This window comes from Balaenoptera physalus, assembly GCF_965194825.1.
Source record: "Balaenoptera physalus genome assembly, chromosome: 10".
In the NCBI taxonomy this organism is placed as follows: Eukaryota; Metazoa; Chordata; class Mammalia; order Artiodactyla; family Balaenopteridae; genus Balaenoptera; species Balaenoptera physalus.
The window spans coordinates 75,792,968-75,811,994 of record NC_138889.1 but is presented as its reverse complement, the minus strand read 5'-3'; the positions used below and the strand labels follow the sequence as shown (position 1 = coordinate 75,811,994).

Below are 19,027 nucleotides of genomic sequence, written 5' to 3'. Positions count from 1 at the left end.
GTGCCGAGTTACAAATCAAAACGGTAGGGGAAGAATTCAGCCAGAAGAGAGGTCAACGTGCACTAGACTCCCTGGGGAGGCTTCCTGGAGGCGGCATGAGCTGAGGCAGGCCCTGGAGGAGCAGGGGGCCACAGCTCGGAGGAGAGGAGCAGGGAGCCCTGTCCAGGAAGGAGGAATGGGGGAAACAAGAGCTGAGAAGCAGGAGTGAGCGTGGCTGGGAGGCGGGGCAGTATGCATGGCGGAGGAGGATTTGGGGAATCCTACGAAGTTGGGTTTCAGTTCTTTGCGCCCCACCTTCCTGAGGGCTCTGGATCTGACCCAGGGGACCTGGAAACAGCCCGGGGCTCTCCAGAGGGGAGGGAATGGTTCTCCCGGAGAGGCCCCGCTCATCCTCAAGCTAGTCTCTCCTGCGTTATTCTCATTAGCTCCAGGACACCTGGCAGAGCCTGAGGAAAAAGGGAACAGAGCTTTGTAGCTGATGGCACTGCCTGGTACAAAGGGCAGGAGTGGCTCCCGTGCCGTGTTGACTTAGAGGGCGCCAGGAGATGCAGCTTTAAGCCAGGTCAGCTGTGGTGACAAGGAGGATGTCAGCCCTGGGTCGCTTCGTACTTTCTGCGCTTCAGTCACTTCCTCGGTCATTACCACCACCCTGCGGCCAGCAGCTCCTATTGCTTCCATGGCCCAGAGGAAGAAACCGAGGCTCAGAGAAGTTAGGACACTGGTCCAGGGCCCCGTGGGGAGAGGGTGGCAGAGCACAGCGTTTCAGCCGTGTCTCTTGGCCTCCAAATCCATGCTTTTTGCAGAGGGCCGTGGCTGCCTTAAGGTATGCAGCCTCAGAATGGCCAGTCTGTTGTGTTTCCAGGCATTCCACCAATGACGGAAGAGTCTGTTGACAGCCCACCCCAGGCACCAGGTTTCCAGACCCTTTTCAACCTTGATTCCTGGTCCCCTCTGCTTTTTTTTTTTTTTTTTTCCCTCTTTCCCATTCCATTCAGCTTCCTGGCTCACACTCTTTTCTCTCTCCTGGCAAAGGTGCCTCAGACCTAGCTAAGGTTTCCAAACAGCCTCTGCCTCCCAGGCCCTGCCTCTGACTGTTTGCCTGATTCTTTTACCAAACCCTGAAGTGCCAAGATCTTCCCAACCTGAGCACAGAAGGGTTAAATCAGAGGCTGAGTGTGAGGGCCCTGATAGAGGACTAGACCCCCCAGTGAGGTATGGCAGGAGCTAGAGGTTTCCCTAGCTGCAGGTGGGAGCAGACCTAGCTCTGTACCCCAGCTCTCCCCTCTGTAAGTGCATACAAGCCCTATGAGAAGTGGTTTTGTAAGCGACGAAGAGCAGAGCAGATGCCAGACAGGATCTTCATGGATGATCCGGACCAAGGCACAGGCAGCCCTGGCATCCAGGCCCAGGGTTGGCATCAGGGACGTCTAGGGCTAAAACCAGAGACAGGTAGAGACCAGAAGCACAAGATCATTTGTGATCAGGGTGGGTATATAACCAGCACTGCCCCCTCCCAAGTGGAAGGGGCAGAGCTGTAAGAGTGGACAAGGCCTCAGTCCTAGAAGGCAGATGACCGAGACAGAGACTCTGCCTGCCAGAGCATCAGGTGGAAAGCCAGGCGCTGGGATGGGGCCAGTGTCTGAGCCAGACAAGCAGCAGTGAGACCGAGTGTTGTGAAAACTCTTAACAGTAATATTAGTTACCACTTGCATGGTACACTCTGTGCTAGGAACTCTTATAAGAGTTTTATGTTTTCTCATCTCAATAATATTTTGAGTTAGGTACTACTACTGTGTACCTATAATATTTTGAGTTAGGTCCATTTTACAGATGAGAAAACTGAGGCACAGAGAGTTTGAGCAAAACTCCTGATCTCCTCCAAAACTGGAAGCATGACCCTTCACATTGATAGCTTGAAATCAGCCATGGTGGGAGCATTTACACCCGGGAAATCAGCAAATGCCACAAATCATGGCTTTTTAATTTTTTATTTATTTAAAAAATTTTTTTTTTCTGAGAACCAGTTTACTAGCACACCACCAGACTCATCCCAGAGCCTCCGTGGACCTCACCTATGGGAGAGAAGTCCTGTATTAACTGAGAAGCAGGCAACGCCTGACACACTAGACGACAGCATTTTTAGGCGCTTACTGGGCCCTGTCTAAGCATTTTGCATGCATCTCATGTAAAAACTTCATGTGAGGATCAAAATTCATTTAATCTCCGTAAGAACCCTCTGAAGTGTAGACACTGCTTTCCTCATTTCACAGATGAGGAACCTGAGGCACGGGGAAGTCAAGTGTCTTGCCCAAGATCAGGCAGCCAGTGAGGGAGCCTTGATTCAGACTCGGGCAGCCCAATCCCAAAGCCTGTGCTTTGTGGCGTTTTTAATGAGCCATTTATAAATGCTCAAACCCTAGCTTACTTTTCATTTATTTTTTCAAGAATAGCTCTTGAATATCTGCCTGCTGCCAGATAGGGTATTAAATACAGGAAACAGGAACGTCCACGTCAGAGGCCGTACACCTAGTGGTTTCAATAAAGCCTGGGCCTGGGGTTGAGGCAAACGGAGTTTGAAGCCTGCTTCTGCAGCCTACCAACTGGGTGACCTTGAGCAAGTGACTCAGTCTCTCCAAGTCCTCATCACATGTGTAGGAGGCAGCTAACGGTGTTTTAGTTCATAGGGTTATGGTGAAGGATGAGTGATGTAATACATGTACAGCACTTGGCAAGGTATCCAGCACTCAGTAAGCACTCAATAAAAGGAGGCTGCCGTGATTATAATCCACAGGTTTGTGTTCCGGTAGCTCCATGTGAGGTGGGGGTACAGGCATCAAAGATAATCACCGAGGGACTTCCCTGGCAGTCCAGTGGTTAAGACTCTGCACTTCCATTGCAGGGGGCACGGGTTCGATCCCTGGTCGGGGAACTAAGATCCCGCATGCCACGTGGCATGGCCAAAAATAAAATGAAAAACTAAAATAAGTTTTTAAAACAACAGATGATCACCGAATAGAGCGTGAGAACCGAAGGCGGGTACCCAGTTCTTCCTAAGGGAGACAGGGAGGGTTCTGCTGAGGGGGTCACATTTGAACAGGGTCTTGAAAGACTCTTAAAGAGTTTTCCAAGCAGAGAAGGGAAAAGGGGGCTTTTCCCTGAAGGGAAAAGTGCATTCCAAGGCATCATAAGTAGGAGCAAGCATCTAACAGAATAGAAATACCAGAACACCCCCCTCCCGAGAGGTGTGATCACGCCTTCACATTTGTAACTGTTTCCTCCTTGTAAATTAAACTGTATACCTGGAGCATGGGGGGGTGTAGAAAGAGGGAGCAGAAGGGGGATGTTTTCAGAATCTTGGAGACCAGATGGTTAAACCAGATGACCTTTGAACTCTGAAATCCCGCTGTTCGATTGATCATCTCTGGGCTCCTGTCCACCACACGGATAGGACTGTCCTCAGTACATACTGACCCACACAGCTGAGCTGGGCCTCCATGAGTAACTGGCTGGGGTGGGAACACCTTCCCCACTTGAAGGTTGGGCAGCCTCTGCCCCAGGCTGCAGGGACCAAGGGCTTGTTGCCCTGGTGCTGGGATCACTCTCTGCTGCTTCCCTGCCACTCCACCGCCTCCGCCTCATCAAACCTTGATAGCCCCAGAATTGAAACTTGACCTTAAGGAGAGGCCCTTAAAAGTCATTAAATTCAATTCCTTTGATTTTCATTTGTGGCTACTGACACTCAGATTAGAGGAAATGACTGGACCAAGGTCCTACAGTGGCCTAGGACTAGAGCCCAGGGCTGCTGGGTCCTTGGCCATGGAACACATTTGTTCCTCCAGTAATGGAGCACAGCTGCCACCATCATGCACACTCTCCGCTCCAGCCAGTCTCCCAAGGTGGGCTTCCGGGGCCGCTGCTTCAGGTGGAGAAACCTGAGGTCGGGGTCCAGGGCAGCACTTCCTGTCGTTCTGTTCCTGGGGAGGACACACAAGGTAATGGCCCCGCAGCAGTGAGCTCCTTCAGAGCCCTGGGGACTGGAGTCTCCCTCAGGCTCCTTCACTGACTCACCCACTGTGAGAGTCTAGCACAGTCACTTCACCCCCTGCGCCTCAGTTTCTTCATCTGTAAAATGGGGATGATGCCCCAAAGACCTATGGTGAGGATTTTTCAAGGAACATCTATAACGCAACTGCTGTAGTCTGCTGTTACGTTCGTGTTCACTCTCTTCCTATTTTCAGAGTGTTGTTTTCAACGAAGGCTGAAAGCCAGAAGAGAAGAGAGCTGAGGAATATGGGCGGCGAGAAGCAGATCTGTCATTACTAGCTTTGTGGCCTTGGGCAGGTCACTGCACTTCTCTGGATCTCTATTTTCTCATCTAGAGACTACAGGTAATGATAGTATGTTCCTTCTAGGGCTGTTGTGAGAATTAAGGTCTGCCTTATGTCTCTGGGAAAAAGGGGAGAGAGGAGGAAGACACGGAGAAAGAACATCACAAATGAGCACCTTGGTAAATCTCCCTGTCTGTACTCCCTTCCCACATGCCCTTGTCAGACTGAATTTCTTTCCATTCCTTGAGTGTGCCCTGCTTCCTCTCAACTTCAGGCCCATTCACGGGCCTCCTTCTGCCTGGAGCACCCCAGCTGCTCCTCTCTCACTCCACAGCTTCTGACCCCCACTCCTCCTTCATGTCTCATCAGAGATCCCTTCCTGGGAATCTTCCCTGACTCCTCTGCCTCACCAGCATCCCCACAGCACCCTGCACGTCTCCTACCAAACGGGCCACCTGTGTTCCATTGCCTTTTGCTTACCTGCACTCCCCCACTGTGCCGTGAGAGCGTGTACTTCATTGTATCCCCAGGGCCTCGCCCCGTGGCCTGCACATAGTAGGTGTTTGGTAAACACTAAGTGAACACATGAATGTTCCAGTCCCTGAATTGGACTCACAAGAAAGATGGAAAACTCTGTTGCCGAGCACCACCCCCCCACCTCTTTGCAAGCTGGGCCTCTCCAGCACCCTTCCATCTTCCCTTCCCTGGGGTGCCTGCCAGGCCCACACCCCAGTCTCCCACCAACAGAGCAAGTTGGAGAAGTCATCATTCATCTGGGCACGTCCCAAGCAGAGAACACTCAGACCCTGTGTTTGGGATCCAGAACACTCTTGAGTTTGCAGTCTGCTCAGACGTGGGGACAGATGGCTGGACAGTGGACAGGTGGGCAGGGAGGGTAGGCAGCTTGGCAGGATGGAAATAGCAGTGAACTAAGCATTGGGAGTCCTGGGCTCAGAGCCTATTTGTTCCACGAGTTTGCGGCATGCATCAGTCTAAGCTCTGTGGTTGCCAGCAACAGAAACTGAGTAACTTAGGCAGGAAAGCTGCTTGTTAGAAGGCTTTGGGGTGTGACACAGAATGACCTCTGGTCTTGGACCCTCCCTGTAGCAAGGGACAAGCAGAGCACCCGGGGAAGAGAGAGGTAACTCCCAAAAGGGAATCTGGATTTTTAACCACCTGAAAACAATTGTTCACACCTTGTGTGACCTGAGGCAAGTCACTTAACCTCTCTTGCCTCAGTTTCCCTATTTGGATGTTCTAAAGCCAGCCTCTCTCCTCCATTCACATCTCCAGTGTGCTTTGTGCTGAGAAGGCTTCCTGCCCTGGCCCCAGATGGTGCCTTTCCCCATCCAGACACCTTAAGGATGATGATGAGTGAGCGCGGTGAGCAAGCATGTGTGTGCTTCCCTGCCGCTGCCCCAGGGAGGAGGGGCGAGGCCTCTCCACTTGCCTGCTTTGGGACACATGACTCATGTGCATGAGGTGGTCAGCTGGTTTTCCATGAAGCCAGAATGTCCTCTGCCCCTGTACGCTGAACGTGCCGATGAAAATCTGGATGGCATTATGGGTCTCTTTCCGGCCGTGGTCTGGCCATCTTCTCCAGGTTGGGAAGCTCCTGGCTAGATTCTGCCCTCCCAGAACCCCAAAACCAGTAACCCTAAGACCCTGCCACTGCCCTCCATTTGACCTTTAACATGTACATCAACAGGCTCGGGCTCTGAACACCTGGGATGCAGGGGGTGGCTGAGGGGCTAGGGATACTCCTAAGTCACTGGCTGCCTGGTGGGAGAGACGGGTACACAGACAGCTAACTAAGCAGCAGAACAAAGTCAGAGGCAGAGAGGAGTGTGAGCCAGGGGTGCGGGGGCGTGGCCCAGAGATGGGAGAGCGTGATTCTTCCCAGGAGATCAGGGGGTGCTTCGTGGAAGAGGTAACGCTGCAAATGAGTAAGATTTGGCAGGAGGAGGAAAGGAAACATCAGGCTGAGGTAACAGCACAAACAAAGGCCTAGAAGTGGGAGTGGACAGGTTTGATTCAGAGACTAGGGATGTCTGGTGGGATTGGAGCTTCAGGAGGGTGGCAGAGGCTCTGAGTTGACAGTTCGGGGTGTCTAGAGGGCCCCGGGAGCCCCAGGAGCGTGAAGCCCAAGGTAGAGGGCATGTCTGCCTGGGGTTGGGTCAGGAGGTTCCTGCGGGCTCAGCCTCCCACCCAGGAATCTGGCTTCAGCATCCCGGTTCCTCCTCACCCCTCACCCACCTGGGAAGAGGGCGCAAGCTCCTCTGCCTCCGTCCCCAAATCTGTCAGCTATTTCTCTGCGTACGACCTGGGCAAAGCTGGCATCCACTCCAGGATGCCTCCTGACAGCACCCACCCATCCACCATCCCACCCCCCAGGCAGAGGTGAGGTGCCCCCAGCCCATCCCAGACAGGCCTCTGTTAGCACGCTTCTCCCAGGCCACAGCGTTAGCTGTCCTGTCTCCCCCACCAGCCATGAGCTCCAGGAAGGTAGGTGGGCTGGTCCAGGCCAGGTCTCCAGTACCCAGCCAGGTACACATTACCTTCACACACGAATGGACAAATGACGGTGACGACGTTCAAGCTTCAAGGAGGACCTTACCACCTGATTTTATAGATGAGGCCTCAGGGGCCCAGGGTGAGAGAGGATTGCCCAAAGTCGTAAGCATGTTGGGAGCAGAGTTTAAAAGAGAAGTTTGGTTCATAGCAGTACTACTCACAGTAGCCAAAAGGTGGGAACAACCCAGATGTCCATCAGCTGATGAATGGATGAAATATAGTTTATTCATGGAGTAGAATATTTTCCAGCCATTAAAAAGAATTAAGTACTGATACGTGCTACAACTGAGATGAACCTAGAAAATGTTATGCTAAGTGAAAGGAGCCAGACACAAAAGGCCACATGTTGTATGATTCCATTTATATGAAATATGCAGAATAGGCAAATCTATGAGAGACAGGAAGCAGATTAGTGGTTGCCAGAGGCTGAGGGAGGGGAGAATGGGAGTGACTCCTTAGCGGGTATGGGGTTTCCTTTCGGGGTGATGAAACTCTTCTGGAACTAGATAATGGTGGTGGTTGCACAGCGTTGTGAATGTATTGTATGTTTTAAAATGGTTAAAATGGTGAATTTTAGGTTATGTGAATTTCACCCCAATTTCAAAAAAGGAGTAGATTGGGACCAGATCAGATGCCACCAGCTGGGCCTAATGTTTATTCCTCAAACACATGCCACTGATCGCCCTTCCTGTGACAGACCTCCTCAGCCCAGGGATAGGGGAGCCTGTGGCACATCTTGGTTCAGAGGAAGCCCCAGGGTCAAGTGGAAGAGGACAGGATTCCTGCTCAGGTGCCTCTGCTGGGGCCCGGCCTCCATCACTTCCCCATCCCACTGACCAACCTGCTTCCAGTTAATGCCAAATATTCCATACATCTCAGGCCTCCGAGATGCTCTGCTCTTGCTCCTGCTGTTTGCACTGTAAAGGAAGTTCTTTCCTTTGTGACCCTCTCATCCACCTAGAAACATCCTTTAAGAACCAGGTCCTATCTTCCCCTTGCAGAAGACATCCACCCTCCGCCCCCTCACCACGAGCCAAGCTCAGCTCCCCAAGGTATCACGTGCATACAGCCTATTAAAGCAGCTGTGGGAATGATCGTGTTTGCCTGTGTGTCTCCCCTGGAAGACTGGGAGCTTCAGGGGGGAGGGCCTGGCTTGTTCACCACTGTGTTCCTAGGATAGCCCTGGTGCCTTGCTCACAGGAGGTGCTCAGTAAACGCTTGTTGAATGGGGCAATGGCTTTGGAAAAGTTCTCTTCCCTCCCAGACATTCTCCATCGGTGAGGGAAGGACAGGCAGGGTGATCTCCAAGTCCCTTTATGTCTGGGGTTCTCTGGTTCTAAGAGCAGCAGTGAGGGGCCAGCCCAGCAAGTTACTGCCTGTCGTCACAGGCCAGTTTTCTGCTCCTGTTGCCCGGCTGGTAGAAGTGGAGAAGGGGAGAGAAGGAGCCTGCAGTAATCCACTGCAAGCAGCTATTTCTGCTCTTGGCAGGGAGGAAGGAGGGCAGTTCCCAGAGACTGGGCTTCTCCATTCAGCCTGAATGGACCAGCTCTTCTCTTTGGAAATCTAATTAAAACCCTCCCCTGAACAGCCTAGACATGCAGGTTTTGGCGAGGTAGCCTGGAGTCCTTCATCTGCAGGGCCGAGAGCAGGCTCTTGCTCCATTTTCCTCCACAGACGAGAGGTGCTACTCTTTCCGCTTTCCTGATTATGAAATTAGTCATTTTCTAGGAAGCTTATTTATAGAGTCCGCTGCACACATGCAGCGCTGAGCTATTCTGAACACGGCTTGGGGCCTGGGAGGCTTAAGGTGTGAAAGCAGCTGTGAGTCACACATGGGTCCCCCTCCAGAGGTATCTGGATACCTCAGTTACCTTTTTGCACTGAGCCAGGGGCCAGGCCTTTGGGGCTGCCCTCCAGCTGGGGCGCACTTCAAGATAAAGAAAAAGCTTCAGATCAAGAGGTAGGGGGTAGGTGTTCTCCATCGCAATCCACACAACCACCCACTCGATATATCACCTGGGGCAAGTCAGACCTCTGTTCTGTGCCTCCGTTTCCTCCTCTGCTAAATGAGGGGCCTTCCCGATGTGTGATTCTGGGCCTGCTGTGGACAGCAGCTGTGGAGGAAGGTTCCAAGTGACTTCACAAAGACTGCCTTCACAAAGACAGCTCAGATAATGGCCATGTTTGAGTTTCCTGATGTTTTTCCAAGAAGATCAGGGCAACATTCACTTATTCAACAAGTGTTTGTTTATTTATTGGACACCTGCTGTGAACCAGGCACTATGCGAAGCTTTCAAGATACAATGGTAAATGAAACAGAAATGGTGGTCCCTGCCCTCGTGTCGCTTATAATCTAATGTTAGTCATATAATGGCCTGAGTTAAAATGAAATTTCAAACTCTGTCAAGTGTTGTGAGTAAAAAGTACTGGGAAGAAAATAGATAGCTAGTGGGAAGCAGCCACATAGCACAGGGAGATCAGCTTTGTGAGCACCTAGAGGGGTGAGATAGGAAGGGTGGGAGGGAGACGCAAGAGGGAGGAGATATGGGGATATATGTATATGTATAGCTGATTCACTTTGTTATAAAGCAGAAACTAACACACCATTGTAAAGCAATTATACTCCAATAAAAATGTTTAAAAAAAAAAAAGTACTGGGAAGTAGAGCTCGGGGAGCGGTGGGGGGCTCTCCAGGCAGGGAGAAAAGCATGTGCAAAGGCATCATGAAGGAAAGAGCCTGTCCCAGTGTAGCTAGAGTGCAGAGGTTAAAGGGGAAATGGGCATGAAATAAAGTTGGAGGGATGAACAGGGGTTAGACCATTCAAGATCTGATAAACCATGTCAAAGGTTGCCATTGCCTTTGTTCCAAGTGTAATAGGATGCCATTCAAGTATTTTTTTAAGGAAAGTTATATGATAAATGTTGAGTTGTGAAAAAGTTGATCCTAGCTCAGGCCTGCCCCATCCAGATGTACAGGTTGTAAACTGCACAACCTATGAAGCCGTATGTATTGGAGCCATATGGAGAATGTTTTGGAGGCCAGGCTGAGTGGATGCCAGAGACCAGTTAAAAGACTGCCACAGTAATCTAGGCAAGAGATGCTGCCCTGGGCCAAGATGTAGGTAGTGAAGAGGGAGAAAAGTGGAGAGACTCAGGAGACATTTAAAGGGCCTTGAAGATAGCAGCCCTCTCTCCATAGGAGAGCTGGGCCCTGGGATTTGGGATTCTCAGAGACCCTGCCAATTGGAGTGAGGAAAAAATAAAACAATTGCCAGTTGAGAGCAGAAGATGTCAGAATGAAAATGGTCACCATCCTTAACCCGGCCTGTCTGCCCTTCATTGATTCCGATCTGCAGCTGGGCCTGAAATCTACCTCAGGACCAGTCCGAGGGGCAGGATTGCAGGACTAGTGGGTGGAGAGGCAGCTGACCTCTTGAACTTCTTGGAAGTATTATGCTAGCAAGGCTGTATTAAAGTTTCTTCTGGTTGCCAATTTCAGAAATCAAATTCCGCTGGCTTGAGCTAAAATGTTGGAATTTATTGGAAGGATCCTGGGGCATCTTATGGTCTTAACAGACATGTTGCCCAATCAAGACTCAAGATGGGCCGGAATGGAGTAGCTCCAAGACCCTTGGCAGCAGGTGTTTTTGGACCTTCTCTCCAGGACACTGTGGCTACCGTGATTCAGCCCCCAGAATGCATTTGAAAAGTGCAGAGGAGAGGATCTGATTGGCCCAGCCTAGTTGGTTTGTCCAGCCCTGGATCAGTCAGCTACTGCCAGGGGTCAGACACGAAGGGCAGGCAGAGCCACTGGAGCCCACACCTGCACAGCAGGCTATTCCCAAAGCAGGGGAAGCCCTGAGAGCAACGCAGTTACCCTCAGGATATGTCAAAGTGCAGACACTGGGGCCTGGCTAATCTCCAGCAACCTTTTTCCCAGCTTACTGGGTAAAGGAGAAAAGCTAGACCCCAGCATAGTCCTGGAAGGTGCCCTGATGAGCTAGAAAGAGGGTTTTCTGAGTTCAAAAAGAAATAGAACATTTAGAATATGCACATCCATATACAGCTACTTTTTCTAGCAATTTCCAGAGGAGAGTTTTGCATACCACTTTTTACTGCCTGAGGCACAGGGAATGTGCAGATGTGGGGAGCTGGACACACACTGTATGTTACCCAGATCCCTCTTGCTCACCCATGGTTCAAACCCACAGGAACTAGGAGGCAGAATGGCACAGCAGTGAAAGTGTGAGCCTGGAGTCCTAGACTGTAATTTCGTACCCAGCTCTACCCTAATGAGCTGTGTGACCTGAGGCAGGTTACTTGACTTCTCTGAGCCAGTGGAATGATCCCTAATTCATGGGGTCCTGATGAAGATTCAGTGTGATAAAGTTTGTAAAGTGCTTTGAACGGAGTAAGCCCTCCTTCTGTGGCAGAGATGATGGTGCCGATGGTGGTTTTTTTTAGAGATGCTGCTGGTGGTTATTCCACCTGGAAGACACCTGTAAAATTCTGCTTCTGCCTCTGCAGCTTCACCCCTCTGTAGGTTGGTCTTTTCCTCCGGTCCCCCTAATGGGACAGGGTTACTCCAAGGGACACAGTGCAAGAAAAGAAGGCTTTTTCTCTTTGCTCAGGGTTTTGTCTTGATCCCAGCTCAGCAGCCTCATCTCACATTTTTCATTCTGCTGCAGGAGTGAGAGAGAGAGAGAACCACACTGCCGATGACTCCGAGGGAGGGGCCCTGGACATGTGCTGCAGCGAGAGGCTGCCGGGTGAGTCTTCCCAGCACCAGGTCCCCCAGAGCTCCAAATGGAGGAAGAGAGCTCCGGATGGCACTGGGGCTGGAGGAAAGCCTGGGTGGCTGTGGATTTGCTTTAGAGGAGTGACTCCGCTGGTCTGTAGGTCTTCGTTTCAATGAGGATTTGTTTTTTTTAATCCCTGATGTCTTTCTGACCTGTTATCATTTGGAGCTGCTCTAGACTCAGCTGGAGGGAAGAAGAGGCAGCTGAGGGTGTGCGGGGAGGGTGGAGAGAAGGGTGTAGAGCTGGGGAGTCCAGGCTTGATCAGGACGTGACCACTGGCCGGTGGTGTGCCGGGCAGATTTCGAAAGGTAAGATTAGGAAACACAGCCTGGCCGTGGCGTGAGCCAAGGGTGGGGTGGACGACGTGGCGAAAATCCCTGACAACCTTGAGGAGAAGCCTGGCTGTGAATGCCAGATTGTGCTGCTTGAGTCTGGTTGACCACACTTGAACCACGGGCCATTGCTGTCGCCACAGAAACATTACCAAGGCACTCCTGCCCATGGAGAAGCAACACGTCCAGTTGTAGACCAAATACCCAAGTCATGATTAACAGCCTTGGAAGGAATGAAGGAAGGAAGGTGTGGGAAATTTTTTTGTGTTTTTTCCTTTTATAAAAGTTTTTATTGTTTTTTTTTCCTCCTTATAACAAATATCCATTGTAGAAATATTAGAAAATAAAGACAAGAGAAAAAGAAAAGAAAAATCACCGTAATCCTGTAACACTACACACATTTTCACAGCTCCCTTCCCAAACCTTTTTGTTAAGAAATAACCGATTCTGAATTCTAATTTTGAACTCTCAAACCTGTAGCTTGTTAGAAACCTCATGATTGGCAAGGAACCTTAGAGTGTCGAGTCTTCAGTGACCCTCTTTAAGATAGACATGGGAAACAACTCGGTGTGACTCTAAAGCCATGACTCTTTAAAATAAGTGGCTGTTTTTTCACCCCATGAGCAGTTGCCCCAGCTACGCATTGAAGTTCTTCCAGCCTCCCACTGAGCATTGGGCCCTTCAGTGTAATTCTCACCTTACCCAGTAGGGGGTGCCATTGCTCAAAACACTTCGGACGGCCTGTTGAGATGGGCTAGGATGGATGCCATTGGACCAGAGTCGTTGCGGGACCCAAAACAGCTAGCTTGAGGACTAGACTTCTCCAAAGGGATGTGAGAGCTGTCTGAAAACATCTGAAAGGCTGTCTTGTGAAGGGGACGGCATATTCATTCTGTGTGTGTCTTATGAAGAGGGCATAAATCCAATACATAGAAATTTTAGAGGCCTGTTGGCCCATGGGATGCTGAACTTTCTTTCTGACTCTAAAAATAGTCCAGTCATTGAACTTGATAATGCAGGAGAAAATGAGTGTTCCATCACTGGAGGTATTCAAGTATTGTCTGGATAGACATTGGAGAGGAAATTTCCACAATGGGTGGGAGGTCGAGGTGACATCACAAGTCCCTTTCAACTATTAAACAGTTCTGTGATTCAGATATGAGTCATAGAATTCAGAGATGATTCTACAACCAGGGATGGCCCCAGTGGCTAGAAAAAAATCCATAGAAAATAGGACACCATGTATAGGAATCCAGAGAGTAGCATGGTGTGGAGGAAAGAGCATGGGGTCTGGTCTTGGAATCTGGCTGTTCTGCACACAGGCTGTGTATTTATGGACAAGTCATATAACCTGCTGGTCCTCCAGTCCTTTATTTGCAAATGGAAACAACAACAATATGAACATTTATCCTCACAAGGAAAATAAATGTAATCACACAAGCATTCATTCAACAAATACTTATTGAGCATGTACTATGTGTCAGGTGCTGTACTAGGTGCTAGGGATATAGTGGTGAGTATAACAGACAAGGCCCCTGCCCTGCTTTGAGCTGCTTCTGGAAAATGGGATGAAGCCACCGCAGAGAGGCTACAGTAATAAGCGTGATATGTTTAATTTCAACCCTCTCTCCCATTCCTCCCCAAAAGCCAACAACCAGCACAGAATCAAAGAGGAGTATTGGTCATCTCCACTGGACCTGGCACATTGCCTGCCTTGTGCCAGGCACTGTACTAAATGCTTTCACATGTATGCAAAAGTGCAGGAGCACCAGCAGGTTATCTGAGAATTCAGCTCATTTCTGACACTGTCTACCAGGAAGCTAGCATCAGATTCCACAGGTAAAGGGCTCAATCCCACAAGTCTGCCCTCTACTTCAGACGCCAGTTGCAAGCCCAGGTTGTTACCTGTAGTTCTGACCGACTGGCTATATATCAGAGGTTCCCACAACCCTCTCCTCAGGTTCAATTAATGTGCTAGAAAGGCTCACAAAACTCAGAGAAACATTTTAGTTACTAGATTACCAGTTTACTGTAAAAGGATATTAAAGGATATAGATGACCATCCAGATGGAAGAGATGCGTAGGGCAAGGCATGGGGAAAGGGCACGGAGCTCCCATACCCTCTCCCAGCACCACTCTCCCCACCTCTCCATATGCTCACCCGGAAGCTCTCCAGGTCCTGTCCTTTTGGATGTTTCTGGAGGCTTTATTACATAAACATCATTGATTAAATCGTTGGCCATTGGCGAATGATTCAACCCCCAGCCCCTCTCCCTGGAGGTCAGGTCTGGGACTGGAAAGTTCCAGCGCTCTAATCGCATGGTTGGTTCTCCTGGCAACCAGCCCCCACCCTTGGGTGGGATCCAAAAGTCACCTTCCCTGAAGCATTTTCAGGAACTAAGGACAAGAGACCAAATATGATCCCACTGCTCTAATAGCTCAGGAAATTCCAAAGACTTTGGGAGCTGTGAGTTAGGAACTGTGGCGGAAGACCAAATATATATGAGAAATATATATTTTGGTCATCTGAATGGCAAATTATATATTTCTGATAAATCATAGTGTCACAACCTATATCTCATGCAATCCTCTCTGCTACCCTAGGAAGTCGGTATTATTTGCTATCACCATCTCATAGAAGAAAGGACCAAGGTCCAGGGAGGTTAGAGGGTCTGTCCAGGTTCATCCAGTGTTTAGTAGAGTGAGGAGTCCCTCCAGGCAGTTTCCTTCCAGAGCCCAGGCTCCTGGCCACTACCCCATTCTGCCTTCTTTGTCGCCATTGAGCCATCATGATCTTCTGGCACCCTTTGGACTGAGGCAGGAAGAACTAAGGTATGTCTGTCCCCAGGGAGGAGTTTGGAGGAGTTGGGCGATGTCACTGTGCCTGTCCCTATCTGTGTCCTTCCTCTGGAAAGCCTGCCTTCCAGGGGCCAGACAAGTTATATGCCCTTCTAGACACCCATGACGCCATCTTCATGTGATATTGAAATAACTTTTTGTCTGTTTCCTCCATGGGACCGTGAGCTCTTTGAAGGCAACTACCTCTCTATTCCATCCTCCATGGCAACATTCATTCACTCATTTCTTCATCCATTTACTCAGTATTCACTGACCTCTTCCATGTGTTGGGCACTGTGTAAGCACTGGAGTTTCAACAATGAGGCAACCTGAGAAAATTTCCCACCCTCACAGGACAGTATCGTGCCCTAGTTAAGAGCAGGCATTCTGGACCCAGGCTTAGCTCCACCATTTACCACCATTTACCATTGGGGTGATCCTGGGCAAGCTACTTAACCTATCTGCCTTCCATTTACAAAATGGCAAGAATAACATTCACTACCATGTAGAGTTGTTGGAGGATTAAATGGAGCCCAGGACAATGCCTGGAATGTGGCAAGTGACATAGGCATTTGCTATTAAGGGAAAGATAGACAATAAATAAGTAAAATATATAGTATAGCAGATGGTGATAAGTGCTGTGGAGAAAATTAAAGCCAAAAAGGGAGGGGTGGGAAAGGACCGGGACTTGGTGGCCGGGTGCGGGGGGCGGGGGGATGGTTGGCATTGTAAATAGGGTGGTCCTGGAACCTGGTAAGGAGTAGACTTCCACAGTGTTCGTCAGCCACAACCACCAGCCTAAGCTGCACCTTGGACATAAAAGGAGATGGAGGCATACAGGCCCAGAGACTTGGGGCGTTGGGCCTTTAGAATGAGCCCATGGACACTGCAAGCAGTTGCATAATGATGATGTAAAAATACAGCCCTCGAGTAATCTCTCCCCCTCCCAGCTGTCTTCCCCGCTGGGCAAGACTAAGAGGCGAGGCAGAGTGAGGACCAGCCATGCCTGGGTGACTCACTCATTCCCACACGAGCTGCCAGGCGGGGGCGACATGGCCAACACTCCCGCGGCCGCGGTCACCCAGACCCTAACCGGCGCCAAGCAGGTCATCCGGTCCTCCCAGATTGAGATTTCTGGGTGAAAACATCCTCAGGCATCGCCGACACCTGCAGGCAGCCCACAGCTGCCCCCGGGACAGGCACGCTCACTCGCACCCCCGGGGGCGTTCCACGCAGGCGCACACACGCTCATGTTTGCTGTCACTTGTCACAGCCTCATGCTCACGTATGCACGTGCACATACCCACACGCAGTCCCCTGGGCACGTGCAGCTCCCGCACCTCTGAGTCTTCTTCCTCTTGCACATCCTGGACCTCTTAACTCCATCGCCCTGTCATCCACCCCTTTCCGCTAGAGACGCTTCTTAGAGATGGACACACTTGCTTGTTCTCTGTTTCCTCTTTAGGTCTCATTCTTTCCTGCAACGACGCCCCCTTCTCCTGCACATGCAGATAAGCAGGCACATTCCTGCCCTCCGGTTCTCTGTCCTGTCCCCAGCCCCTTAACCCAACCCTCCCTCATTGCACGCAGTCCCTAGGTACTGTGGTGGGCACCGGTGTATCTCCAGGTCCGTGCACGGGCATACATAGGTTTCTCCTCTCTCGCGTGCACACGCTCTTTTTCACGTGCTCACCCTCCTTCTTTTCTCTTGCACTCCCCCTCACTTGCTCACTTCCTCCCTCATTTTCTTGCTCACAGTCACCCAAACACATTTAAACATTCAAACTCACACTCTCTCCCCTTCTGTGTGTAGGTGTTCACATTTGCGAGAAAGCAGGCAACCCTGCTGATGCTGGGGCCTCTGCTCCTGCCTGAATAGCACCAGTGCAGGCCTAGCCTGGGACCAGCAGCTTCCTCAGGGATACAGGGCAGGGGAAGGAGGTGAATAAGGCAACGGTAGGTGCTGGTGATGGCATGACGTCACCACGTTGCTCACAGCGTCTCCAGCGGGCAGGTTCATGAGCAGGCCTGCTCCTAATGTTTGCAGGGACCAAGGTCAGACTGCGGTTGGGGCCCCTCGTGGGGCACCACCCCCTGCTCAGTCCTGCACTGGGAGGGCCCTCATCTGAATGCATGGGGGCATGTCAGACCACACTGCTTTGGGGAACAAGGTGCTCCCAAAGGCCTCCTACAGCCGGCAGCTGGTTGGAGCCATGGCAGTCCCCGCCACCCTGAGATTTAAGTGTGTCATGATCAGCTGGGTCTATGCAAGGCTGTGAGTAGCCACTGAAGGCCTGAGTAGGTCATTGCCCCTTTGGTAGGAACAGCTGACTTCTCCACACCTTAAGTCCTGGTGCTTTGAAGGCTACCCCCAGCCCAGCCCTAGGCTCTGTACCATCATGGATATCAGATGGACCCTCCTCTGAAGAGGTCAAAGTCTAGGTCTCAGCAAGAGACCACTGTCCATCCTGGGTGGTCTTTTATAAAGTAAAGGGAAGGCCTGTATTGAGGAAATCTTTGTTATCCTCATCATGCAGTGACTACCCCTGGTCATCAGGGAGAGTCAGGCCATAGCTTTCACAGCCATCCCACCCTGACATAGATGAGGTCTTTGCCAGAAGCCAACAAGGGCTGATTGAAAAGGCAGCCTGACCCTGTTATTGATTCAGCAAGCGTTTATTGAACGTCCACTTTGTGCCCAGTGCTGTACCAGGTACTGGTGATACAGTGAAGAGCAAGAGAGACCTCGTCCCTGCTCTCAGGAGGACAGGGTACCATGGAAGTGTACAACAATAATATTACCTTATCTTGGGGGGGTGGGGAGGCGGTCAGGGAAGGCTTCCTGGAAGAAGTGGCCTTTAAACTGTGACCTAAAGGATGAGTAGGGTCCTGGTTCATGTCTTGAGGAACCAGCTATCAAAGCATCTTAAGGAACAGGTTAACCTCAGAATGGGCCTTATCCCCTACCTGCTAATGCTTGTTCTCACAGAGCCCCCTGATCTGGTGCCTGGTACTGGTTCAAATGGTCTGGGAGCAGGTGCAGGAGCCCAGATGGACAAACGTAGAGAAGACAGACTTGGATATAGTATCATTACTGAGATGTCACTTGTGCCCATCGACGCTCAGCAGCTTAGGTGCTGTTGTTGACTTTTAGTTCTTTAATTGATGGCTCTATTTTCATTCGGGACTTTTAATGCATTTAGGGGTGTTTATGTGGCCAGTGGTACTATGAATTGTCTTTGAGACTTTAGGATAGAAATTAAAGAAAGACAAACAACACCATCCAGATGTGCTGAGAACCCTAATTTAGAGAGTAGTCTGTAATGATACCACTGTATTGAGAAGAAAGGTACCAACCCAGGTACTCACTGATCAACGATGGTAGAGGTTAACTATTCTCAGACACCAGGACAGATATGGAGGCAGGAGCCCATCTAGCTGGGTCTTGGGGTCCTGGGGGAGGGGGCAGTCAGACCTGGGTTCCAATCTCAGCTCTGCTGCCGACCAGCAGCTTGATCTCAGGTAAATAATCTGACCACTTTGAGCTCCAAATTCTTCACTCCAAAATGAGGGTGATAATAAGACATTTTGGGAGGTTTAAATAAGCCGATGTGTGTGAAATGCTTATTACACAGTGCTCCATAAATGGTAGCTAATAATGATGGTGATGATTTTGCCAGGATGTGGAGTATAAACAACAACAAAAACCTGTGCATGTTCCCAGGCGTCAAGGGCCCAGGCGTCAAGTCCCGGGCCAGACCTTCAGGCGTGGAGTGGATAATATGGGTCTGTGGATCTTCCATGACTCCCCACCGCATGCCTGGGACCTCTCAGAACCAGCAGACACATGGAGGAGTGTTGTTTACTTGCACAGTCAGGTGGGAAGAGGAGCCAGACTTGCTGGAGAGGCCAAGCATCCATTTTCCTGTGTGGAAACAGTTCTGACACTCCTGGGAGTTGCCTGGATGTTTGATGAAACTACAAAGAGAGTCTTTGCAACTGGAAAAAAGAGACCATCTGGTTCAGTCCCGTGCCTCCACCCAGGTGGATGCTCAAGCCCTTTCAGACAAATGGGCATCATTGTATACCTAACATATGCAGTGACAGATGCTGTCACCTTTCTCCTTGACTTGGCCCAGGGACTAAATACCCCAAC

General features: G+C 50.4%; 1 protein-coding gene across 4 annotated transcripts in view; it reads left to right on the top strand.

The window, feature by feature from the left end:
- The window catches only part of PTPN5 (protein tyrosine phosphatase non-receptor type 5), a 56,239-nt gene that overhangs the window by 10,685 nt on the left and 26,527 nt on the right, over positions 1-19,027 (top strand). For 3 of the 4 annotated variants that reach the window (XM_082476645.1, XM_082476643.1, XM_082476648.1), the window contains exons 2-3: positions 4,239-4,388; positions 11,591-11,671. In XM_082476645.1, the coding sequence (XP_082332771.1) occupies positions 11,647-11,671 (25 nt within the window). In that variant the 5' untranslated portion in view covers positions 4,239-4,388; positions 11,591-11,646. The remainder of the gene's footprint in view (positions 1-4,238; positions 4,389-11,590; positions 11,672-19,027) is intronic. The other variant, XM_082476644.1, reaches the window with a different exon arrangement.